At 36.0% G+C, this 22089-nt stretch overlaps 3 protein-coding genes and 27 non-coding genes across 31 annotated transcripts; 26 read left to right on the forward strand and 4 right to left on the reverse strand.

Moving 5' to 3' along the window:
• Positions 1-757: 757 nt before the first annotated feature.
• Positions 758-3970, reverse strand: LOC111487330 (40S ribosomal protein S23-like). Its single transcript, XM_023134713.1, has 4 exons — positions 3861-3970; positions 1727-1882; positions 1526-1652; positions 758-1055 (listed from the first exon to the last, which is right to left on the reverse strand). Exons 1-4 carry the CDS (start codon positions 3863-3865, stop codon positions 915-917), a joined length of 429 nt encoding a protein of 142 aa, XP_022990481.1. The 5' UTR covers positions 3866-3970; the 3' UTR covers positions 758-914.
• Positions 3971-4109: 139 nt separating this feature from the next.
• TRNAP-AGG lies at positions 4110-4181 on the reverse strand. The gene has a single exon. It is a non-coding gene; the product is annotated as a tRNA-Pro (tRNA).
• A 539-nt stretch (positions 4182-4720) lies between these two features.
• On the reverse strand, positions 4721-7838 carry LOC111487325 (pentatricopeptide repeat-containing protein At5g61400). Its single transcript, XM_023134705.1, has 3 exons — positions 7736-7838; positions 4929-7088; positions 4721-4807 (listed from the first exon to the last, which is right to left on the reverse strand). Exon 2 carries the CDS (start codon positions 7000-7002, stop codon positions 5053-5055), a length of 1950 nt encoding a protein of 649 aa, XP_022990473.1. The 5' UTR covers positions 7003-7088; positions 7736-7838; the 3' UTR covers positions 4721-4807; positions 4929-5052.
• A 353-nt stretch (positions 7839-8191) lies between these two features.
• Positions 8192-12050, reverse strand: LOC111487231 (protein IQ-DOMAIN 1-like). Of its 2 annotated transcripts, none has more exons than XM_023134568.1 (6): positions 11687-12050; positions 11343-11420; positions 10947-11258; positions 10269-10496; positions 9273-9392; positions 8192-9182 (listed from the first exon to the last, which is right to left on the reverse strand). In XM_023134568.1, exons 2-6 carry the CDS (start codon positions 11415-11417, stop codon positions 8454-8456), a joined length of 1464 nt encoding a protein of 487 aa, XP_022990336.1. In that variant the 5' UTR covers positions 11418-11420; positions 11687-12050; the 3' UTR covers positions 8192-8453. The 2 variants fall into 2 exon arrangements, with proteins under 2 accessions (XP_022990336.1, XP_022990335.1); XM_023134567.1 differs by having other exon boundaries at positions 11343-11432; positions 11687-12048.
• Positions 12051-17425: 5375 nt separating this feature from the next.
• Positions 17426-17515, forward strand: TRNAY-GUA. The gene is given in 2 exon segments: positions 17426-17462; positions 17480-17515. It is a non-coding gene; the product is annotated as a tRNA-Tyr (tRNA).
• An 87-nt stretch (positions 17516-17602) lies between these two features.
• Positions 17603-17692, forward strand: TRNAY-GUA. The gene is given in 2 exon segments: positions 17603-17639; positions 17657-17692. It is a non-coding gene; the product is annotated as a tRNA-Tyr (tRNA).
• An 87-nt stretch (positions 17693-17779) lies between these two features.
• On the forward strand, positions 17780-17872 carry TRNAY-GUA. Its single transcript has 2 exons — positions 17780-17816; positions 17837-17872. It is a non-coding gene; the product is annotated as a tRNA-Tyr (tRNA).
• An 87-nt stretch (positions 17873-17959) lies between these two features.
• TRNAY-GUA lies at positions 17960-18049 on the forward strand. The gene is given in 2 exon segments: positions 17960-17996; positions 18014-18049. It is a non-coding gene; the product is annotated as a tRNA-Tyr (tRNA).
• An 87-nt stretch (positions 18050-18136) lies between these two features.
• On the forward strand, positions 18137-18226 carry TRNAY-GUA. Its single transcript is given in 2 exon segments — positions 18137-18173; positions 18191-18226. It is a non-coding gene; the product is annotated as a tRNA-Tyr (tRNA).
• An 87-nt stretch (positions 18227-18313) lies between these two features.
• Positions 18314-18403, forward strand: TRNAY-GUA. Its single transcript is given in 2 exon segments — positions 18314-18350; positions 18368-18403. It is a non-coding gene; the product is annotated as a tRNA-Tyr (tRNA).
• An 87-nt stretch (positions 18404-18490) lies between these two features.
• TRNAY-GUA lies at positions 18491-18580 on the forward strand. The gene is given in 2 exon segments: positions 18491-18527; positions 18545-18580. It is a non-coding gene; the product is annotated as a tRNA-Tyr (tRNA).
• Positions 18581-18667: 87 nt separating this feature from the next.
• TRNAY-GUA lies at positions 18668-18757 on the forward strand. Its single transcript is given in 2 exon segments — positions 18668-18704; positions 18722-18757. It is a non-coding gene; the product is annotated as a tRNA-Tyr (tRNA).
• Positions 18758-18844: 87 nt separating this feature from the next.
• Positions 18845-18934, forward strand: TRNAY-GUA. The gene is given in 2 exon segments: positions 18845-18881; positions 18899-18934. It is a non-coding gene; the product is annotated as a tRNA-Tyr (tRNA).
• An 87-nt stretch (positions 18935-19021) lies between these two features.
• On the forward strand, positions 19022-19111 carry TRNAY-GUA. The gene is given in 2 exon segments: positions 19022-19058; positions 19076-19111. It is a non-coding gene; the product is annotated as a tRNA-Tyr (tRNA).
• Positions 19112-19198: 87 nt separating this feature from the next.
• Positions 19199-19288, forward strand: TRNAY-GUA. Its single transcript is given in 2 exon segments — positions 19199-19235; positions 19253-19288. It is a non-coding gene; the product is annotated as a tRNA-Tyr (tRNA).
• Positions 19289-19375: 87 nt separating this feature from the next.
• Positions 19376-19465, forward strand: TRNAY-GUA. The gene is given in 2 exon segments: positions 19376-19412; positions 19430-19465. It is a non-coding gene; the product is annotated as a tRNA-Tyr (tRNA).
• Positions 19466-19552: 87 nt separating this feature from the next.
• TRNAY-GUA lies at positions 19553-19642 on the forward strand. The gene is given in 2 exon segments: positions 19553-19589; positions 19607-19642. It is a non-coding gene; the product is annotated as a tRNA-Tyr (tRNA).
• Positions 19643-19729: 87 nt separating this feature from the next.
• Positions 19730-19819, forward strand: TRNAY-GUA. Its single transcript is given in 2 exon segments — positions 19730-19766; positions 19784-19819. It is a non-coding gene; the product is annotated as a tRNA-Tyr (tRNA).
• An 87-nt stretch (positions 19820-19906) lies between these two features.
• Positions 19907-19996, forward strand: TRNAY-GUA. Its single transcript is given in 2 exon segments — positions 19907-19943; positions 19961-19996. It is a non-coding gene; the product is annotated as a tRNA-Tyr (tRNA).
• An 87-nt stretch (positions 19997-20083) lies between these two features.
• TRNAY-GUA lies at positions 20084-20173 on the forward strand. The gene is given in 2 exon segments: positions 20084-20120; positions 20138-20173. It is a non-coding gene; the product is annotated as a tRNA-Tyr (tRNA).
• Positions 20174-20260: 87 nt separating this feature from the next.
• TRNAY-GUA lies at positions 20261-20350 on the forward strand. The gene is given in 2 exon segments: positions 20261-20297; positions 20315-20350. It is a non-coding gene; the product is annotated as a tRNA-Tyr (tRNA).
• Positions 20351-20437: 87 nt separating this feature from the next.
• On the forward strand, positions 20438-20527 carry TRNAY-GUA. The gene is given in 2 exon segments: positions 20438-20474; positions 20492-20527. It is a non-coding gene; the product is annotated as a tRNA-Tyr (tRNA).
• Positions 20528-20614: 87 nt separating this feature from the next.
• Positions 20615-20704, forward strand: TRNAY-GUA. Its single transcript is given in 2 exon segments — positions 20615-20651; positions 20669-20704. It is a non-coding gene; the product is annotated as a tRNA-Tyr (tRNA).
• Positions 20705-20791: 87 nt separating this feature from the next.
• On the forward strand, positions 20792-20881 carry TRNAY-GUA. Its single transcript is given in 2 exon segments — positions 20792-20828; positions 20846-20881. It is a non-coding gene; the product is annotated as a tRNA-Tyr (tRNA).
• An 87-nt stretch (positions 20882-20968) lies between these two features.
• On the forward strand, positions 20969-21058 carry TRNAY-GUA. The gene is given in 2 exon segments: positions 20969-21005; positions 21023-21058. It is a non-coding gene; the product is annotated as a tRNA-Tyr (tRNA).
• Positions 21059-21145: 87 nt separating this feature from the next.
• Positions 21146-21235, forward strand: TRNAY-GUA. Its single transcript is given in 2 exon segments — positions 21146-21182; positions 21200-21235. It is a non-coding gene; the product is annotated as a tRNA-Tyr (tRNA).
• Positions 21236-21322: 87 nt separating this feature from the next.
• TRNAY-GUA lies at positions 21323-21412 on the forward strand. The gene is given in 2 exon segments: positions 21323-21359; positions 21377-21412. It is a non-coding gene; the product is annotated as a tRNA-Tyr (tRNA).
• Positions 21413-21499: 87 nt separating this feature from the next.
• Positions 21500-21589, forward strand: TRNAY-GUA. Its single transcript is given in 2 exon segments — positions 21500-21536; positions 21554-21589. It is a non-coding gene; the product is annotated as a tRNA-Tyr (tRNA).
• Positions 21590-21676: 87 nt separating this feature from the next.
• TRNAY-GUA lies at positions 21677-21766 on the forward strand. Its single transcript is given in 2 exon segments — positions 21677-21713; positions 21731-21766. It is a non-coding gene; the product is annotated as a tRNA-Tyr (tRNA).
• An 87-nt stretch (positions 21767-21853) lies between these two features.
• TRNAY-GUA lies at positions 21854-21946 on the forward strand. The gene is made up of 2 exons: positions 21854-21890; positions 21911-21946. It is a non-coding gene; the product is annotated as a tRNA-Tyr (tRNA).
• The last annotated feature ends 143 nt before the right edge of the window (positions 21947-22089 follow it).

Genomic DNA, 22089 nt, shown 5'->3' on the forward strand with positions numbered 1-22089 from the left:
TCTTTGAAAAAAATGGATGGCTTAATCTGTTCGATTAAATGTTTTTTCCTGTATTTTCAGGAGAGTTTTTTCCTGCAATCTATAAATAACATAGCTTTTAATAATATTTACAAAACAAATATCTAACATCTAAAAAGTAGGAAGACCAGGGGAATCTAGATTTGGTTAGATTTACAGAACACATATCTAAGGTTCAGGGGTTATTTTCTTTAGGATTGTGCTTAGTCTTCTCAGATCATGCAGTTAATAAGTTTAATTACGGATCATGATATACAAAAAATAAATTAAAACAAGATAAAATGTAATTTACTAATAAGAATCATTAGGAAAAATGTGAGATGAAGTTGTTTAAATTATAAATCCGAGCCTTCATGTAACTGCCATTGTATTTATCTGGTTTTGATTTCCCTTCATTACAGAGCTTCAGATGAGCAAAGTGTCTCTCAAATAATGGTAATTTCTTGCCAACATCATAATAATATGTTCATCAATCCATCTTAGTTTCCCCAAATAATATTATGCTCTTATATAGCATCAGTACAAATAAGCAATGGATCAAAGAGGATAACCATCGACGTGTAAAATCCTAATAAAAGTACCGGTATCTTGAAGTCCTTAACTGTGATTCATATAGCTAGCAGGATCGTCCAATATGGCAATAATCAATTCCTGAAAACTCTTTGACACATTTCGTGCAGTACCTTCAAATCTTCAAATATCTCATGAATGATAAAATGAATATTCTTATGTTCATGTTATATTGAACCGACACCGTTATTCATTATCTATTGAGTGTGTTGTGTTGGAAGAATAAATACTAATGTAAATTTTTTAATAAAAGTGATTTGAATTGATTTTAAAATATAGTTAAAAGCTAACCAAAAATTGGGTGAGAGAACCAAGAGTAAAATTTTCTAGGACCTTGGCTTCTCTTTCTTCTCTTTGAAGAGAGCCAAGAGCGAAACTCCAGAGACCTTCACAACCTTGAACCTAACACCAGGAATATCTCCCACGGCATGACCCTTCCGTCCAAACCCGGCGATCAATACTTCGTCCTGTAATATAACATAACTAAAACGTGTTAAAATAAACAAATTATTTAATTTTCAAACATAATATAAAATAACACTATCAAATTATTCCAATTTTTATATCATAAAAAAGGCATACATTGTTTTTTTTTTTTTTTTTTTCTCAATTTAAAATTATAAGAACTTTGAAATTTTCTGAAGATAAGTGGAAACATTTTCCTCGATGATAAGTGGAAAATTATACATTGTTTTTTTTTCAAACATAATATAAAGTCGACAAATAAAGTTATGAAGATAAGTGGAAGAACTTTGAAAGCAGAAAACTATTTTCAAAAATTTTGTTTACTTATATAAATTTAGAAACATTTTTATGACTGAAAAAAACTATCCGCCATGTCATTTTCTAGTTTTCAAAAACTTTTTTACAGGCAAATTAGAAAGCAAAGCAAAGTCAACGAAAAAACATGATATGATCAATAATTAGATTGACTTACATTTTCCTCGATGTAATTCAAGCAACCGTCATTAGGTACAAAAGCAGCAATCTTCTTCCCATTTTTGATGAGTTGAACACGAGCACATTTTCGAATAGCAGAATTTGGCTGTTTGGCTTCAATACCACTGCATTTGCAAATTCAAATTTGTAAATATAAACAATTCTTCGACAGTAGCATAAGATCCAATAATAACCTTACATCTTTTCTAGCACAATCCCTTTCGCATGAGATGACCCTGCAAAGGGCTTTTTCCACTCGTTACCGAGATGGGACTTCTTATACGCCTTATCGGCCCACCTCTGCCTTCTACGGTGGGACTTCAACTTACGACCCGCTCCCATTCCACGAGTCTTCCTGCAAGATAATGCAAACAAAATAAATACAAAACTCATATTACATGATCAGACCAGCTAGACGGTTACACATATCAAACAACAATCGGCCATTACCATCACAGGATTTGGGAAATAAGCTAATAAGGAGTTGGACAAACTTATACAATGTGTATGTCTGAAGAACACGGTGTGAGTAAATCAGTTGCTAAGAATGTATTCTTCCAGATTTTTCATGGAAATAATGACTCTTGTCAGATGAGAAATTCAATGAATATGAATATTAAAATTGAGGGCATGAATATGAAATTCAATGAGTATGAGGTATCTATGTTTATGTTTCCTCCAACGAAATTACATATAGAAACTGACATACAATAACGTCAATTATCTAAGCTTTGTATATGAAATATGAATTTGGAAGGTATTATTCAAACTTTGTTCTCAGCATTATAGACACGGATAGAGAGAACGAGAGGCTAAATACATGAATACAACAATAACATCATCGTATTCAACAACGAGGATGAGGAACCATGGAAACTACGAATAGAAGTTGTAAACAAAAACATATCCAAAAGCATATAGTATATGAATAAATTCTTATAGCTATATAAAATAACATCATCGGAATTTCCACAAGTTGTTTCAACTTATATTATCAGATAAATTATTTCAACCACATGGATAAGCGAAGAAGGAAAGAGAAGCTATCAACGATAGAATTCAAACATAGCATATGAATAAGTTCTTGTAACTATATGCAATCACATTGTCGGAATAAATTCTGTCAAGCATATGAACAAAATTGCATATAGAAACTGTCATACAATAACATCGATTATCTAAGCTTTGCATATGAAATATGAATTTGGAAGGTATTATTCAAACTTTGTTCACAGCATTATAGACACTGATAGAGAGAACAAGAGGCTAAATACATGAATACGACAATAACATCGTCATATTCAACAACAAGGATTAGGAACCATGGAAACTACGAATAAAAGTTGTAAACAAACATATTCAAGAGCATAGTATATGAATAAATTCTTATAGCTATATACAATAACATCATCGGAATTTCCACAAGTTGTTTCCACTTATATTATCAGATAAATTATTTCAACCACGTGGATAAGTGAAGAAGGAAAGAGAAGCTATCAACGATAGAATTTGAACATAGCATATGAATAAATTCTTGTAACTATATGCAATCACACCATCGGAAAATTCTATCAAGCATATGAACAAGCGGAGAGAGAGAGAGAGAAGGATTATAGTCACAAAACATATTATCTACAACTCCGAGCCTATCGATTGTTCAGAAAACCAACTAGAACGATCAAGCATATGAACAAACGAAGAGAGAGAGAGAGAGAGTAGGATTATAGTCACAAAACATATTATCCACAACTCCGAGCCTGACGATGGTTCAGGAAACCATCTAGAACGATCAAGCATATGAACAAACGAAAAGAGAGAGAGAGAGAGAGAGAGAGTAGGATTATAGTCACAAAACAGATTATCAGCAACTCCGAGCCTATCGATTGTTCAGAAAACGAACTAGAACGATCAAGCATATGAACAAACGAAGAGAGAGAGAGTGAGAGAGAGAGTAGGAATATAGTCACAAAACATATTATCTACAACTCCGAGCCTATCGATTGTTCAGAAAACCGACTAGAACGTATCAGTACATGTTTTAACCAAGACATTTTGATTCTTCTTTTGAGCAAAAAAAGAAAGAAAAAAACAATCCTCAAAAGATCAAAACATCGTTTCTCCTGGTGTACAAATTCCAGTTTAACACCCTAACAAGCATCCAGTTTAAAATCAAACATCCGTATGAAATAACGCCTTCGAAATCGTTCATATGAGGCTCCTATAATGCAGATAAAAGCAGATAGAATGAAGGCAAATCCTTGGAAAAGGTTTTGCAACTTCCTCGAGAAAACATAATTGGATGAAGAGGAAGTAAAGGAGATAGACATGCGTACCCCATGGTTGCGGATTAAGAAGGTGTTGCGACTTCTTCAAGAAGCACCGAAATGCGAAACGCAAGTGTGTTAGACTGTATGGCGGAAACTCTAAACCCTAATGACATGAAATTTGGAGCGGACGATATATATACACACCTCCTCCGGGTAATTGATGCGATTTCGATTAAATAATTACGGAATTACCGTTGTGAGTTCAAAGATTAAAGTTTAAATGAAATAAAAAAAAATTAAATAAATATGAAATTTGGGGCATTCCGAGAATTGAACTCGGGACCTCTCGCACCCTAAGCGAGAATCATACCACTAGACCAAATGCCCACTTGGAAATATCATTTAATATAATAGTAAAAATCTAACTAAAGATCCCTCCGAGAGTTTGCCTCGTCTCTAAGTTCGTTCTAGAGTTCGTCCAAACATGGACCCTTCGGAGCTTTGAAGGGCTAGAAACCTGAAGTTCGTTACCTTTTGAGTTCGTCAAAACCATAGGTCGGGTAAGTCTTCAAAGGGTTTTTAAAAACAAAGTTCGTTTCAACATTTGTGCCAAAGTTCGTCAAACATGGACTTGTTAAAACTCCAATCATGCTAAGAGCATTTTTTTCGAACGTGTAAGCAAATTAGGGAAACAAGGCATTGAAATTATGTTTTCTATACTTCATCCAATTATATTACCTCCGGACTCATTCTATTTGCTAGCTTTCAATCTGAATAATACTCTTTGAACGAATTCACGTAATCCTTTCAAATTTTATACATCAATTATAAAGGTAAGAAAAACTCGTTCAAAATTGATAGCCATAATTTGTGCTGCTCAAATGGGAGCACCAAAATGATCAAGATCAAGAGAAATACAACCAGGAATCCAAAAGCATATCTGTTTCTCAAGCTCTTCTCTAATCACTGATCACAGCAGAAAACCAGTTCCCCTCTTCCCCAATTACCCAATTCTGCATTTCAAAATATAATGAACATAAAACAGATCAAATCAAGAACAGCAGAAGATAATGTTAGCTTCGAAGTTGGAAGCAGTTTCCATTGAAGCTACTATTAAATTTGGTGATAACATACATGATCAGAACTTGAGAGAGCAGTTTCCACTCACTCCAGGGAGAAAAGAATGTGGATTCAAGTTCTCCGTCAATTCATTGCAATCAACTGGATGACTTGAGAAAAAGGCTCCCCATTGATAGCTTCAACAATATAGTTCCTTAAGCTCCTTTGAACAATTCAGAGCTGATTTCAGAAATCCACTCTCTCGATAACCCTTAGACAATGTCGAGTAGATGGCCGAGTTTGGGACAATACCAAACTTCAACATATCGGCATGTAGCATCGTCATGTCGAGGATGCGTTTAACTTGGAAGTAACCTTTTAACATGACCACATAAATTACTTCATCTGGTTGCAAACCGTAACTTCTCATGTCTGAAAACAACTTTGCTGCCTTGAAAATTTGTCCATCCTCACACAATCCATGGATTAAAGCTGTATACACCACATGATTTGTGAAGGAAAGCTTGCTTTCTGCTGCATCAACCTTGCATTTTGTAGTCCCAAATTCAGCCTTTTCCGTGAAAAGTTCGAGTGCGTCCAAGACTCTGCCATCTTTACAAAGTCCATCTAATAAGCAACTAAGAGTGTAAGAATTTGGAGTAAGACCATTATCCAGCATATCATTATAGAGTTTTAGAGCCTCTTTCATGTTACCATGTTTGCAATGCCCATCTATCATAGCTGTATAAGCAACTACATCAGGAGAAAGGCTTTTGATACCCATTTCTGAGTATATGCCCATAGCAGCTTCTATGTTCCTTATCTTGCAATAACCATCAATCAGCATTGAGAACGTGATCACATTTGGTTCTACACCGTTCTCGATCATTCGGGAGCATATTTCCAAGGCCTTATTCATGTTGCCTTCTTTGCAGCATCCATCAATAAGTGAATTATATGTAACAGAGTTTGCAGGAATTCCCTCTTTCATCATTTTCTCAAGCATGTTATCTGCTTCTTCAATTCTACCCGCAGAACAGAGACCTCTAATAAGTATACTGTAAGTAACGACGTCTGGTGAAACCTTAAACCTTTCCAGCTCCGAAAGGAAAGCCATTGCTTCAGAAATATCCCCTGCTTTACAGTAACCATCGATCAAAGAATTATATACAGCTATGCTAGGAGTAACACTAAACTTTACCATATTCACAAGAAGATTCCGAGCGGCCTTGATGTCACCAAATTTGCAGAGCCCGTCAATTAAAATGCCGAATGTAACATTGTCTGGCACTAGATCTTCACCCAGCATGTCATGATACAATCTAAGAGCCTGTTTTACATTGGCCACCTTGCAATGCCCATTCATCAAAGTGTTGTAAGTGTACACATTTGGAAGTACCCCTAATTCCCTCATCAATCTATGTATACCCTCTGCTTCCTCCATTTTGTTATCCGAGCAGAGGCCACGAATAAAAATGGTGTACACGACAACTGTTGGCTCAATTCCTTTCACTCTCATTTCATCGAATATTTCATGCGCCCTTAAAAGATCGCCCTGCCGGCAGCGACCATCAATTAGGATGCCGTAAGTGATAACATCAGGAGACAGCCCATTGGAAACCATTTCTTCATAAATCCCCCACAACAATTCAAACCTTCCAGTCTTAACCAAGACATCTAAAAGCACATTACAAGCCTGCCTTGCAACCGCCACCCCAACCTTGCGGTACATCCACAAAGCTTCATCTACAAGTCCCATCTTAGATAAGACAATAATTAACTCACTATATACATTTGGAGAAAATTTTGAGGTTTTTAAGCTACTCAGCGCATTGAATGCCAACTGACATACATGGTATGGCCTGCGAGATTTTACGAGGAGGTCTTGTATGAGATCTTTTAGCAAACATCTGGCATGGGAAAATAGCTTGGATCCTACTAAGACATGAATGATAGCCGAGTAAAGCCGAGTATTCTTTTCGGGTGCTGCATTGAACAATTCAAGTGCCTTTTTGGGGCTTTTGCAGTTAAGTACAGTGGTAATGAGACTATCAGGTGTTGAAGATGATAGAGCAACAGCTTGAAGTATGGACCCATAACGTCCAATATGAACAAGAACACTTTTTAATGGGAGTTGATTCATCAACATTCTCCTGTTTCTTTTCAAAACTGTCCATTACAATGGGCAGTTTGCTGTTTAACCACAATCACTCGTCATCAAGATAAGTGTCCCATCTATTGCCAATTAGGTGTAAAACAAACCAAAATTAGATATAATAACTTACAAACTTGAAGACAGAGATATCCACAGCTTCGTGAACAGAAAGAAATTAAACCGCGTGGCAATCACCGATCAAATTTGACTACTTGTTCAAAAATACTTAAAAAGTAATGAATATACGTCTTTGCATATAATAAAATTTCAAATTATAATCTATTTGTTCATAATTGTAAAGCTATCAAAATTTTGACTTCTGATCTCATCATTCAGATTTTCACATTAAGAACAAACAAATAGAATGCCCCTCGCCCTCATTAATTGTTTAGCATGTCCAATGGCAAACTACAAACTCCTAGTCGTAGTCTATAGAATTTTTGCTGTGTTTGTTTGAAAAACATAATTGACTCTCATTTTAAGATTTCTGTAGCTCGTATGAAATAATTCCTTCGAAATTTGTTCATTATGAGTTCCAGTTCCATTTTATCGTGCAAAATGGTTCAGAAAACAAGATGAAGAAGACTGAACAATATAAAAAGTTCGTATAACACAGTAAAAACAGTCGGCACAAATGCAATTCGTTCAATAATTGAATTGCGAACTTAGATTCACAGATATCGAATAAAAAATCGTCGGAGGAAGTAGATAATAGAAAAATACGTACCGCATGATGGCGAATTAAGGTCCTGCAACTTCTATGAGAATCGCCCAAAAGCTGACCTAGAAGAGAATATAACCAACCACCCAAGCCCTAATTTTGAGGAGGAAAGCCCGTAGTGGTGGCCTCCAGGTAAACGGTGTCGTTTCGTAATTCGGATGCATACTTACGGAAATAATAAAAATATAATTTATAACATTCCAAGATTAATAAAAATATAACATTCCAACAAATTTTTAATGGATAATTTTCATTTTTTAATATAATTTATATTAAAAAAATTAAATTTCATGATAAATTTAATAATATTCTATATGCAAAAATATAATATAATATTAAACATAATTTTTAAAAATTTAAATTTTAATAATGGAAATTAATTTTTTTTTTAGTGAGAATACATTAATGAAATAGAGTGAGATAGGTTTAAACACAATCAATAACACTAAGAGATTATAAAACTGAAAGAAAAAAAAATAAATTCATTGCATTTACAATAGGATCATACAAACACTAAAAAATAAAATAACCTGGCAATTTAAATATACATAAAATAAAATATAAAATATAAAAAAATAAAAAAGAAGTCCGCAGCCAAACAAAGCACAATTCCATTTACATGAACAGCTTTTATTCACCATTTTCCTGCCTTAAAACAAAAAAAATAATAAAATAAAATTAAAGAACGATGATTTAAAATCGCTACCAAATCCATCTTCTTCAACTATCTGCTCTCGCCGGTAAAATCTCTCTCTGTCGCTGCAACATTCTTGATCGGAGTAGCGTCTATTTTCGGTGGACCAGAGTGTCTCCTCACCGTCGCCGTCGAGGCGGTGAATGAGAGCCGCTTCTTTGCGCCGCCACTCACCGATTCTTTCTCCGGAGTTGCTGTCGTCTTCTCTATTCCCATCGGACTCGACAAGCGGGACCTAGCCCTAGCTGCTTCTGTGGACGCCATGTAGCTTGGAACCGACGGCGAACTAGTGAAGCTTTCGTCGTCCCTCACCGATGATCCGGCGATGCTACGTCGCCGGAACCGCTCCGATTTGACGCTCAATCCGCTTCTGGAATCTTCATCTCCGCCCCAGCCTAATCCTCTTGGACTTGCTGACTTCAATTTTCTTCCTGCAGATAGCGACGATTGCGCCTTAGTCGGAGTCGCCGGCGATTGGCGACTTGGTGCACGGCTCGTATTATGGCTCGTCGGAGTCCTTGGAAAAGGCTTGATGTCAAGATTGAAATCACGACGGGCGTAAGATTTTGCAATGTCTCCAATTGACGTTGCATGGCTGATCGCGCTCTTGACAGAGCCACGATCGTGGTAATCGACGGCGCTTTTGGTCTCCCATGGACGAGCAGCCATCCATCGCTCTAACCAACTCCATCCCCAGTGGGGATTGTTGGGGTCCATGAACGTAGGATTTGCAGATTTTGAAGAATTATTCCAGAACTTCTGTTGAGGAAAACGACCAGGAGAATGAAAATCAGTGATCAGAGCATGAAGATGATAATCAAATCAGGAAGAAACGGAAATGAATTGAACCTGATGAGAGTAAGCATAAGCCAACGCCCTTTCTCTTCTTGTTGCTGCTTCTTGCCTGTTAACTAATCTGGCTTCAACTTGCTCCTTTGATTTGGTACTATCATCCCATTCATTGTTTGCCTAATTGAAACATCAAAACTTAAATTCTTCTTCATAGTATGAACACAAGGATTAGGAACACATGCAAACACTAATACATACATATATGCCCCTTACTTTATGGTTTTATACTATACAAGCCACATTCATGGTTTTAAATTATACTCAAAACTCGTTCTGAATATCACAAGATTGATTGAAATGCTCTGAAGTCAACTAGAACACTTAATGGATTCAAAACTCCCATTACAAAGGGGCACTAGAAAAAGGAACATGGCCTACTTGCTACCCACTTGGAATAGTAACTATCCTAAGAGTTTCCTAATATTAAATATTGTAGGGTCAGCTGAATTGTGTGAATCACTTTACTACATTGGATAAGGTCAAACTTGTGAAATCTCACATCGATTGGAGAGGAGAACGAAACATTTCTTATAAGGGTGTGGAAATCACTCCCTAACAAACACGTTTTAAAACCGTGAGACTGACGGCGATGCATAACGGGCCAAAGCGGACATTATCTGCTAGCGGTGAACTTTGACTATTACAAATGGTAGCAAAGCAAGATACCGAGCATTGTGCCAGCGAGGAGGCTGAGCCCCCAAGAGAGTGGATTGTGAGATTTCACATCAATTGGAGAGGAGAATGAAATATTTTTTATAAGGGTGTGGAAACCTCTGCCTAACAAATGCGTTTTTGTATGAAAATCTCTCCCGAAAAGACACGTTTTAAAACCGTGAGGCAAACAGCGATACGTAATGGGTCAAAGCTAACAATATCTAGTAGCGGTGGACTTGGACTTTTACAAAAGTCTTATAAAAACTGCCCTAAACACTTGGATTATGTAAAAGAAACCAAAATGCGAGGAATTTGCAGAAGAGAACGGTTAAAACTTACAGAAACAGTTAACCTCTCAAGCTCTCTTTCATGTTTTTGTTGGAGCTGCCTCTGAAGAGCCTGATTCTCCTCTGACAATCTAATTCTTCTAGCACGAATCTGTGACTGCACTCGAGCAAGAGTCTGCATGCATCTTAATGTGGATGTTGCTTGCCTTTTAACAGATTGGCCTTGTATCAATGACTTCAGCCTCACCAACCCTCTTAATGCTCGCAGGGCCCTCCTAGCCTAAGCCATACAAAATCCCCATTACAAAACCAATCTCTTCAATACCATATTTAATGCCCCAAATTCCTAAAGGGGCCAGTACAGAGAAAGCAGGTCAGGTCAGTTCATCACTTTAAATGACTCTTTTTTAACACTCTGTAGACCATTAAATGACACATTCAAAGCCTGCATTGAAGTTAGGTTTATGTGATTCATAGCAAAAAGTACTCAATTCATAGCAAAAAGGTAGTTTGATTTGTGCATTCTGTTGTTATTGATGTTTTGTTATAAGAATCTTGAATTGTATGATTTGTACTTGTCTTAAACAAATATGCTCTCAAGTTAATGGCTACTTCAATCAAATTCTATCCAAAAGAACAGTTTAAAAAGTAGTGAATAGTTCCTAAACAGCTATATCTTACAAACAGTGCCAACAATTCTTGCAGAAAAAAAGTGAAAGAGATTGCTTACCATATAGCCACGGAATGCAGTCTGGATCTTGATGGCTGCTATTTCTTCCTTAGATTTCCCGGAGTACCAAGGGCGGGTGGTGAGCCTAACGACCTCTGCGGCGGCCTGAGCCGCTGCAACCGCCACCTCCGCAGCGACTGCAGTGGCAATGGCAACAGAGTAAGCATGTTTGCTCTGTTCATTCTCTGCATTAGCTAGTTTCACTTCCTCGATAGGTAGAATAGACACTTCCAATGGCGCTGGCTCCCCAGATGCCACCGTCTCCAATTTCTTTGGCTTCCCAAACCATCTTTTCTTTGATTTGTTAGCTTTCTAGTAACGAAAATCATTAGCAAACTCTCAGTCCAGAATCTTAGAAGAACACTTCGGAAAACAAAAATCTATAGAAATTAGAACCTGATCTTTCTTATCCTTTGATTCTGGAGCAAATGCTTTCTTCACAGCAGAAAACCAGCCTCCCTTCTTCCCCATTTCCTATTCAATCATCTGAATATCAACAAATAAATGAATAAAATAGTTCATTAAGAATTCACTAAGAACACAAAAAACCGGAAGAATCCAACAGATCTAAACTGAAGAGAGCGGAAAACATCCAATTGAAGATCACCTAACTCCAACATTCCAAAGATAAACTAATTCATTTGGAAAAGGAGATTTAAAGGCAAAATCCAGAAAGATTCAAAGAAGATGAAGAAGAAGTTCATAAATGGACAAGTAGAAGCAATCCGCCATTAAAATACCTCAGCACAAAATCTCCATTTCTCCTCTGAATCTCAGGAGCTTTCTCTCTCTTAGATCCTAAAAAAACTGAGAGGCAACGAACACAGCAACCTCCATTAGAGAGAGAAGGGCCAGATCTCGAGGTTAGAGAGAGAAAGAAGAGAGAGAGAGAGGGAGGAGTGTAGGGCGTTGGGAAAAGAAAAGTAGTAGTAGTAGTAGTAGACCGAGTGGGTTATGTGTGATTCTTATTATTATTTTAACAGCATAGCGGCAAGGCAAACAGAGCAACAAAACAAAACCCAAGTTGCTGTCACCGTGGCCATCGCTGTCGCCGCCGTCTTCTCCGCCGTCGTCGTCCGGTAAAACTTTTGGAGGGAAATCGTGATGAGATCTTGACGTGTACACCAAGTAGAAGTAGATTTGTGGGGACCTGACCAATCATGACTTGCCACGTTGCCTTTTGTTATCAGTTTCTGAAACTACCAAAAAGTTCCTTTGCTTTAATGTTAAATTATAGCCATTGCCCCCATTGCACACGGAAAAGGGGTAAATAAATGGGATAGAGAGGTAATTATGTGATGTCTTTATTAAATAAAATAAAATAAAAACAAAACAAAAAAATAAATTTAAAAATAAAACAAAATTTAGAAAATGATGCTTTTGTCTATTCCTTCCTATTTTTGCCTTATGTAACGTCTTATTTAAGAAAGAATCAACCTGCCTGCTTCACTTCTTTCTCTTAATTAACAATAATATAATAATTATTATTTCTATTTTTATTGGGTTAATTAAATGATGTTCATATTACGTAGTCACAAAATTTATGTGTTAGGTCTTTATGTGTTAAATTGCCAAATGGGCTGAAAATTGCACAAAAATAAAAAATAAAAGATCGAAGGTTGAGAAGCATATTTGAAGGTTAGTCGAGGTCGAACTCATGAGAATTAGTTAAGGTTGTGGATGACCCCGAGGGCAGTATGACTGATCCAACGGGGTTAGCCGATGATTGAGAAAACTAAGGGCTCGATTACAGGTCCGAATGTCTGAGTGGGGTGGTTTGGCATTGGCATCCCACGCTTGTTCACCTCTTTGTCTTCAAAGTACGATATATTTATTGATAATATAATTTATTATTGATTTATCGATCCAAAATCGTTATAAACTTATATTATATTATTAATTGGCTTTATATGAGTAAATTCAATTATTTTTATAATTATTTAATATTGAAACTATGTGTATGTGTTGTTTTTTATTATATAATGTTTGTGTCGTTACATTCCAAAAATCGTACTTTCCAAAATAATAATAATAGTAATAAATGCATGGCATCTGCCACATGTCACACCTCCAAAGTGACTGCATTGATTAAACGACGCCGTTTCCGTTAGAAGTCCTGTTTAGAATTGTGCTATTTATTTCACATCAATATAATTTTGGGTATTATTTTCACTTTATTAATTCTCCATTTTTAATTTTCTTCTTGTATAATTATATAATTGCATATTTAAAATACATAAATAATAACTTTCAAAACCACGGTTCAAATATCATATATTAATTAATTAATCATATAATACTCAAGATGACATATTTTAAATATTGATATATTCATAAGGCTTATTATTTTTTTACCATTTATGAATAAAGAATTCAACCAAGTAAAAACAGTGAAATTTATTTTTTACCATCGAATTTGCCCCTCTCCCTCCCTATCGTTTCGGGCACGTCTTATCCATCCAGATAAGGCAGATATTATTATTATAACAGTGATATTTAAAGAGATATGGGGCCCACACCTTGAATGAATTTAATATCTTGACATTCCATTTTCTTTTACAAATTTATTATCTAAATAAATGTTTTTTTACCGTTAAATCGATTTTTTTGTTTTTGTTTTTTTTAAGAACGAGAAAAAGAAAGAGAAATGAAATTTTAAATGTCTAATATTCATTAATTAAGTTACCAACTAATACCTAAAAATAAAAAAAAAAATATAAAAATATATTTTATAACTAATTATTATAATATATTTTTAAATATTATATTTAATGTTAAACTTTATCATGTGTTTGAAAATATTTAATTTTAATGTGAGGTAGGAAACAAAATTGATATAATTTAAAAGAAATACGACCATAAAGCTATTTTTTGTGTGTAAAATTTGTGGGTCTTTCAATAATTAATTTATAAATTAATCAAAATTTAATTTGTGCAATTTCCATATATTCAAATTATTAACAAGATATTGCTTCTGGTTTATTGTTTGGTTTGTAGAATTATATTTATTTTAAAAATAAATAAATAAACAAACTTATAGTTCAAATTTATAAAAATAAATTATTGTAGAATAAGCTGCAAGTAATGCAAATTAATTATTGACAAATTGGGAATAAATTGTATTTTAAGTCTGCATGAAAGAAATTGGAGGCTTCATCCAATTGTTTAGCGGTGGTGGCAAACTCGTCTTTCCCTTTTCCTTTGTTTTCTTAACAAATATTATCTTCTTTTTTTTTTTCTTTTTTTTCTTTTTTTAATATTCCACTCCTTAACAATACCGACAATTCGAAATGAATTATAGTTGACAATTTATTTATTTATTTTTAAATTCCGGACCTTTTGGGTCTTATTTTATTTTTTTCAAAAATATATATTTTTTTTGGTTGACTATTTATTAAAACACTTGCTTTTATGTTATGACAATTTATCGTGCTATCAATTATAATTGATTAAATTGAAATTATCGATTTAAAAAATGTGGGATCGAAGGTTTGAATTTAAATGAAAATACGTTGACTTAAATTTTGTTCCAATGAGTATTCCAGGTTCAATACATTCGAATTTAATCTCTCGTGTGGGACATGACTAAATGAGTTTAATTATTTTATAATGTATTTGTTTTACAAAATATTTCATGAAGATATATAGTAAGGTCGTGTCACTTTTTATGGGTAACACTAAGAATTAGAGTTTTTTTTGAAAAATTGTTAAGCAAATAATTTTATGTTTTTGTTTTCAAACTTGTGTTAAGAAAATTGTGGTTAAATGACGTGTATACGTATAAGTCATTATTTTAAATAAAAAAATGACGTTAATTAAGTAAAATAAAAAAAATTTAAAGAACTATTTCTATGAAAACGTTGACCTAAATCTTATTTCAATGAGTATTTTAGACTCGAGAATGACTCTTAAAGACAATGCATACGAGTTTAATTTCTTAACCGAACATGACGAAAAGGGTTTAATTATTTTATGAAATAATTGTATTTGGTTTACAAAATATTTAATAAAGTGTCACTTTTTTAATAATTAATAACATCAATTTGCTTTAATCATCGTTTCAAAATGGGAAAACATCATATTAAGATGTTTTTCAACGAATATTAATTTACTGAGATTAATTTTTTTTTACTATATAATATTATCTTTAAATAATTTAGGTTTTTTTTTTTTTTTGCGCAAACAAACAAATTAAAAGAGGAAAAAAAAAGTAGACAGAGTAATTTTTGTATTAGAAGATATGTAAAAATCATCTACAAAATCGACTTTCCAGCATCAGACGAATGGAATGAACGGAAAGAATCCTTTAAGGCGGCGTTTTGATCATTGCTCCTGCAGCCCATTACCAGAGCCTTGAGAACCTTCCACAACTCATGAACCGTCGTCTTCTTTCTTCCTCTTGCAACTTTCCTCTCCTCCGGCGACCGGAACATTGCCGGCCGACTGCTCCGTCGTTGCCTTGTCCTCATATCACTCAGTTCCATCTCCTTCGGCAACCTCGCGCTACCAAACAGAAACAAGAACCAGCGCGATTTCGTCGGCGACGATTGCAGTATCATCGCTCTCTCCGCCTGTAAGTCGTATTTCTTCAATTTACAGCATCTCTTTCGTTTGATGAACTCCGGATTCTTCGGTAGTGAAATCGAAAACGAATCGAAGTTTTTAACTCCTCTCTTCGTTCTCGCATAAGTGATCTCGCGACCTCTTGCGTCAATCGTAGGCGATTTTCTCGCATCGAACGATTGTGATTTCGTACGAAATTGACGATTCTTTCCGGAAATTTTCTCCGATGCGATTCTTCCTTTGTTTTGTGAATCGCACGGCTGTTTGTAAGGAATCAGTTTCCCGCAGAAGATTATGCTATCAGATCCAGAATATGCTGAATCAGAAACAGAGAAATCGTCGCTGAAAAACTCGAAGAATGTATCTTCGTTGTCGAACGAAGCGCTCTGATCCTGCTTGGAGTAATCATCGCATTTTGATTCATCGCTGTAACCTGGAAGGTCGCATAGCGAGAGAGTTTCTTCCGCTTCTTCATCGTGTGGATACCTATCTTCTGAGAGATCGATGGAGGCATCTTCTTCTCCTCTGTAAGATTCTTTAGCAACTATCATTTCTGAGTTCAGACAAAATGCAAATTCAAGATAAATGATGGAATTCAAATTGAAGAATCATCAATTTCTTATAGGGCATTGCAACAAATTGACAGCGAGAGAGAGAGGGAGTATTTTATTGGTTGTGCTGGCCTTCTAGAAGAACAGACGGAGGCAGATTTTTAAAATACAATGGCGGGTTGAAGACCAAGCCAAGTTCGCCTGATGGGACAAGTTTTCTATAAGGTATTTCCTTTTCTCCTATTTTATTTTATTTTTCTTCCCAACTCGTTGATTTTATTTTGTTAGAATTGTTTTTTGGGGTTAAATTATTGAAAGGAAGAGAATTAATAAATGTTAATTATGGATAAAATATGATTAAATTGATGTTAAATTGCTAATTTCATCTTTAATATTTAAACAATAAGTGAAAAATAAGGATTTAAGCTTCTAATTTCTTAGTTGATGTTGTTTGTCCAAGCTATTTGTGTTACTCTATTGGTAGGGCGGGTTAAAATTTGTGCATTGACTTCTTAAATTTAATTAAATTGTTGCTTTTGTCTTGTATAAATTTATACCCGACCTTAGCTCAATTGGTAGATCGGAGGACTATAGTTTTGATGTAACCAGTTATCCTTAGGTTGCTCGTTTGAATCTGGCAGAATTTTTTAATTATTCTACTTAACATTTGTGCATTGACTTCCTAAATTTAATTAAAATTGTTGTTTTCGTCTAGGACAAGTTCATACTCGACTTTAGCTCAGTTGGTAGAGTTGTAGTTGTATGTAACCAGTTATCTGGCAGGTCGGAAGTTTTAATTATTCTACTTAAAATTTGTGCATTGACTTCCTAAATTTAATTAAAATTGTCGATTTTGTCTTGGACAAATTCATACTTGATCTTAGCTCAGTTGGTAGAGCAGAGGACTGTAGGTGCGATGTAACCAGTTATCCCTTAAGTCGTTGGTTCGAATTCGACAGGTTGGAAGTTTTAATTGTTCTACTTATAAAATTTCGGCATTGACTTCATAAATTTTTATTAAAATTGTTGCTTTTGTCTTGGACAAATTCATACTCAACCTTAGCTCAGTGGGTAGAGCAGAGGATTGTAGTTATGACGTAACCAGTTATCCTTAGGTTGCTGGTTCGAATCCGACAGGTCTGATGTTTTAATTGTTCTACATTTGTGCATTGACTTCTTGAATTTAATTTGTGTATTGACTTCCTGAATTTAAATAATCTCCGACCTTAGCTCAGTTGGTAGAGCGGGTAGTTGTGATGTAACCAATTGTTATCCTTAGGTCGCTGGTTCGAATCCGGCAGGTCGAAAGTTTTATAATTGTTCTACTTAAAATTTGTGCATTGACTTCCTGAATTTAATTCATCCCCGACCTTAGCTCAGTTGGTAGAGTGAAGGACTGTAGTTTTGACGTAACCAGTTATCCTTAGGTTGCTGGTTTGAATCCGGCAGGTCGAAAGTTTTATAATTGTTCTACTTAAAATTTGTGCATTGACTTCCTGAATTTAATTAAAATCGATGTTTTTGTCTTGGACAAATTCATACCCGACCTTAGCTCAGTTGGTAGAGCGGAGGACTGTAGTTGTGACGTAATCAGTTATCCTTAGGTCGCTGGTTCGAATCCGGCAGGTCGGAAGTTTTATAATTGTTCTACTTAAAATTTGTGCATTGACTTCCTGAATTTAACTAAAATCGATGTTTTTGTCTTGGACAAATTCATACCCGACCGTAGCTCAGTTGGTAGAGCGGAGGACTGTAGTTGTGATGTAACAAGTTGTTATCCTTAGGTCGTTGGTTCGAATCCGGCAGGTCGGAAGTTTTATAATTGTTCTACTTAAAATTTGTGCATTGACTTCCTGAATTTAATTAAAATCGATGTTTTTGCCTTGGACAAATTCATCCCCGACCTTAGCTCAGTTGGTAGAGCGGAGGACTGTAGTTTTGACGTAACCAGTTATCCTTAGGTCGCTGGTTCGAATCCGGCAGGTCGGAAGTTTTATAATTGTTCTACTTAAAATTTGTGCATTGACTTCCTGAATTTAACTAAAATCGATGTTTTTGTCTTGGACAAATTCATCCCCGACCTTAGCTCAGTTGGTAGAGCGGAGGACTGTAGTTTTGACGTAACCAGTTATCCTTAGGTCGCTGGTTCGAATCCGGCAGGTCGGAAGTTTTATAATTGTTCTACTTAAAATTTGTGCATTGACTTCCTGAATTTAACTAAAATCGATGTTTTTGTCTTGGACAAATTCATCCCCGACCTTAGCTCAGTTGGTAGAGCGGAGGACTGTAGTTGTGACGTAACCAGTTATCCTTAGGTCGCTGGTTCGAATCCGGCAGGTCGGAAGTTTTATAATTGTTCTACTTAAAATTTGTGCATTGACTTCCTGAATTTAACTAAAATCGATGTTTTTGTCTTGGACAAATTCATCCCCGACCTTAGCTCAGTTGGTAGAGTGAAGGACTGTAGTTTTGACGTAACCAGTTATCCTTAGGTCGCTGGTTCGAATCCGGCAGGTCGGAAGTTTTATAATTGTTCTACTTAAAATTTGTGCATTGACTTCCTGAATTTAACTAAAATCGATGTTTTTGTCTTGGACAAATTCATCCCCGACCTTAGCTCAGTTGGTAGAGTGAAGGACTGTAGTTTTGACGTAACCAGTTATCCTTAGGTCGCTGGTTCGAATCCGGCAGGTCGGAAGTTTTATAATTGTTCTACTTAAAATTTGTGCATTGACTTCCTGAATTTAACTAAAATCGATGTTTTTGTCTTGGACAAATTCATCCCCGACCTTAGCTCAGTTGGTAGAGTGAAGGACTGTAGTTTTGACGTAACCAGTTATCCTTAGGTCGCTGGTTCGAATCCGGCAGGTCGGAAGTTTTATAATTGTTCTACTTAAAATTTGTGCATTGACTTCCTGAATTTAACTAAAATCGATGTTTTTGTCTTGGACAAATTCATCCCCGACCTTAGCTCAGTTGGTAGAGTGAAGGACTGTAGTTTTGACGTAACCAGTTATCCTTAGGTCGCTGGTTCGAATCCGGCAGGTCGGAAGTTTTATAATTGTTCTACTTAAAATTTGTGCATTGACTTCCTGAATTTAACTAAAATCGATGTTTTTGTCTTGGACAAATTCATCCCCGACCTTAGCTCAGTTGGTAGAGTGAAGGACTGTAGTTTTGACGTAACCAGTTATCCTTAGGTCGCTGGTTCGAATCCGGCAGGTCGGAAGTTTTATAATTGTTCTACTTAAAATTTGTGCATTGACTTCCTGAATTTAACTAAAATCGATGTTTTTGTCTTGGACAAATTCATCCCCGACCTTAGCTCAGTTGGTAGAGTGAAGGACTGTAGTTTTGACGTAACCAGTTATCCTTAGGTCGCTGGTTCGAATCCGGCAGGTCGGAAGTTTTATAATTGTTCTACTTAAAATTTGTGCATTGACTTCCTGAATTTAACTAAAATCGATGTTTTTGTCTTGGACAAATTCATCCCCGACCTTAGCTCAGTTGGTAGAGTGAAGGACTGTAGTTTTGACGTAACCAGTTATCCTTAGGTCGCTGGTTCGAATCCGGCAGGTCGGAAGTTTTATAATTGTTCTACTTAAAATTTGTGCATTGACTTCCTGAATTTAACTAAAATCGATGTTTTTGTCTTGGACAAATTCATCCCCGACCTTAGCTCAGTTGGTAGAGTGAAGGACTGTAGTTTTGACGTAACCAGTTATCCTTAGGTCGCTGGTTCGAATCCGGCAGGTCGGAAGTTTTATAATTGTTCTACTTAAAATTTGTGCATTGACTTCCTGAATTTAACTAAAATCGATGTTTTTGTCTTGGACAAATTCATCCCCGACCTTAGCTCAGTTGGTAGAGTGAAGGACTGTAGTTTTGACGTAACCAGTTATCCTTAGGTCGCTGGTTCGAATCCGGCAGGTCGGAAGTTTTATAATTGTTCTACTTAAAATTTGTGCATTGACTTCCTGAATTTAACTAAAATCGATGTTTTTGTCTTGGACAAATTCATCCCCGACCTTAGCTCAGTTGGTAGAGTGAAGGACTGTAGTTTTGACGTAACCAGTTATCCTTAGGTCGCTGGTTCGAATCCGGCAGGTCGGAAGTTTTATAATTGTTCTACTTAAAATTTGTGCATTGACTTCCTGAATTTAACTAAAATCGATGTTTTTGTCTTGGACAAATTCATCCCCGACCTTAGCTCAGTTGGTAGAGTGAAGGACTGTAGTTTTGACGTAACCAGTTATCCTTAGGTCGCTGGTTCGAATCCGGCAGGTCGGAAGTTTTATAATTGTTCTACTTAAAATTTGTGCATTGACTTCCTGAATTTAACTAAAATCGATGTTTTTGTCTTGGACAAATTCATCCCCGACCTTAGCTCAGTTGGTAGAGTGAAGGACTGTAGTTTTGACGTAACCAGTTATCCTTAGGTCGCTGGTTCGAATCCGGCAGGTCGGAAGTTTTATAATTGTTCTACTTAAAATTTGTGCATTGACTTCCTGAATTTAACTAAAATCGATGTTTTTGTCTTGGACAAATTCATCCCCGACCTTAGCTCAGTTGGTAGAGTGAAGGACTGTAGTTTTGACGTAACCAGTTATCCTTAGGTCGCTGGTTCGAATCCGGCAGGTCGGAAGTTTTATAATTGTTCTACTTAAAATTTGTGCATTGACTTCCTGAATTTAACTAAAATCGATGTTTTTGTCTTGGACAAATTCATCCCCGACCTTAGCTCAGTTGGTAGAGTGAAGGACTGTAGTTTTGACGTAACCAGTTATCCTTAGGTCGCTGGTTCGAATCCGGCAGGTCGGAAGTTTTATAATTGTTCTACTTAAAATTTGTGCATTGACTTCCTGAATTTAACTAAAATCGATGTTTTTGTCTTGGACAAATTCATACCCGACCTTAGCTCAGTTGGTAGAGCGGAGGACTGTAGTTGTGACGTAACCAGTTATCCTTAGGTCGCTGGTTCGAATCCGGCAGGTCGGAAGTTTTATAATTGTTCTACTTAAAATTTGTGCATTGACTTCCTGAATTTAACTAAAATCGATGTTTTTGTCTTGGACAAATTCATACCCGACCTTAGCTCAGTTGGTAGAGCGGAGGACTGTAGTTTTGACGTAACCAGTTATCCTTAGGTCGCTGGTTCGAATCCGGCAGGTCGGAAGTTTTATAATTGTTCTACTTAAAATTTGTGCATTGACTTCCTGAATTTAACTAAAATCGATGTTTTTGTCTTGGACAAATTCATCCCCGACCTTAGCTCAGTTGGTAGAGTGAAGGACTGTAGTTTTGACGTAACCAGTTATCCTTAGGTCGCTGGTTCGAATCCGGCAGGTCGGAAGTTTTATAATTGTTCTACTTAAAATTTGTGCATTGACTTCCTGAATTTAACTAAAATCGATGTTTTTGTCTTGGACAAATTCATACCCGACCTTAGCTCAGTTGGTAGAGCGGAGGACTGTAGTTGTGACGTAATCAGTTATCCTTAGGTCGCTGGTTCGAATCCGGCAGGTCGGAAGTTTTATAATTGTTCTACTTAAAATTTGTGCATTGACTTCCTGAATTTAACTAAAATCGATGTTTTTGTCTTGGACAAATTCATCCCCGACCTTAGCTCAGTTGGTAGAGTGAAGGACTGTAGTTTTGACGTAATCAGTTATCCTTAGGTCGCTGGTTCGAATCCGGCAGGTCGGAAGTTTTATAATTGTTCTACTTAAAATTTGTGCATTGACTTCCTGAATTTAACTAAAATCGATGTTTTTGTCTTGGACAAATTCATACCCGACCTTAGCTCAGTTGGTAGAGCGGAGGACTGTAGTTGTGATGTAACAAGTTGTTATCCTTAGGTCGCTGGTTCAAATCCGGCAGGTCGGAAGTTTTATAATTGTTCTACTTAAAATTTGTGCATTGACTTCCTGAATTTAATTAAAATCGACGTATTTGTCCACTTAGTTGGTAGAGCAGAGTCCTGCAAGGACCGTAGTTGTGATGATGACACCAGTTATGTTATCCTCTAG

The sequence above is a fragment of the Cucurbita maxima genome, unplaced genomic scaffold (genome assembly GCF_002738345.1).
Source record: "Cucurbita maxima cultivar Rimu unplaced genomic scaffold, Cmax_1.0 Cma_Scf00012, whole genome shotgun sequence".
Taxonomy (NCBI): domain Eukaryota; kingdom Viridiplantae; phylum Streptophyta; class Magnoliopsida; order Cucurbitales; family Cucurbitaceae; genus Cucurbita; species Cucurbita maxima.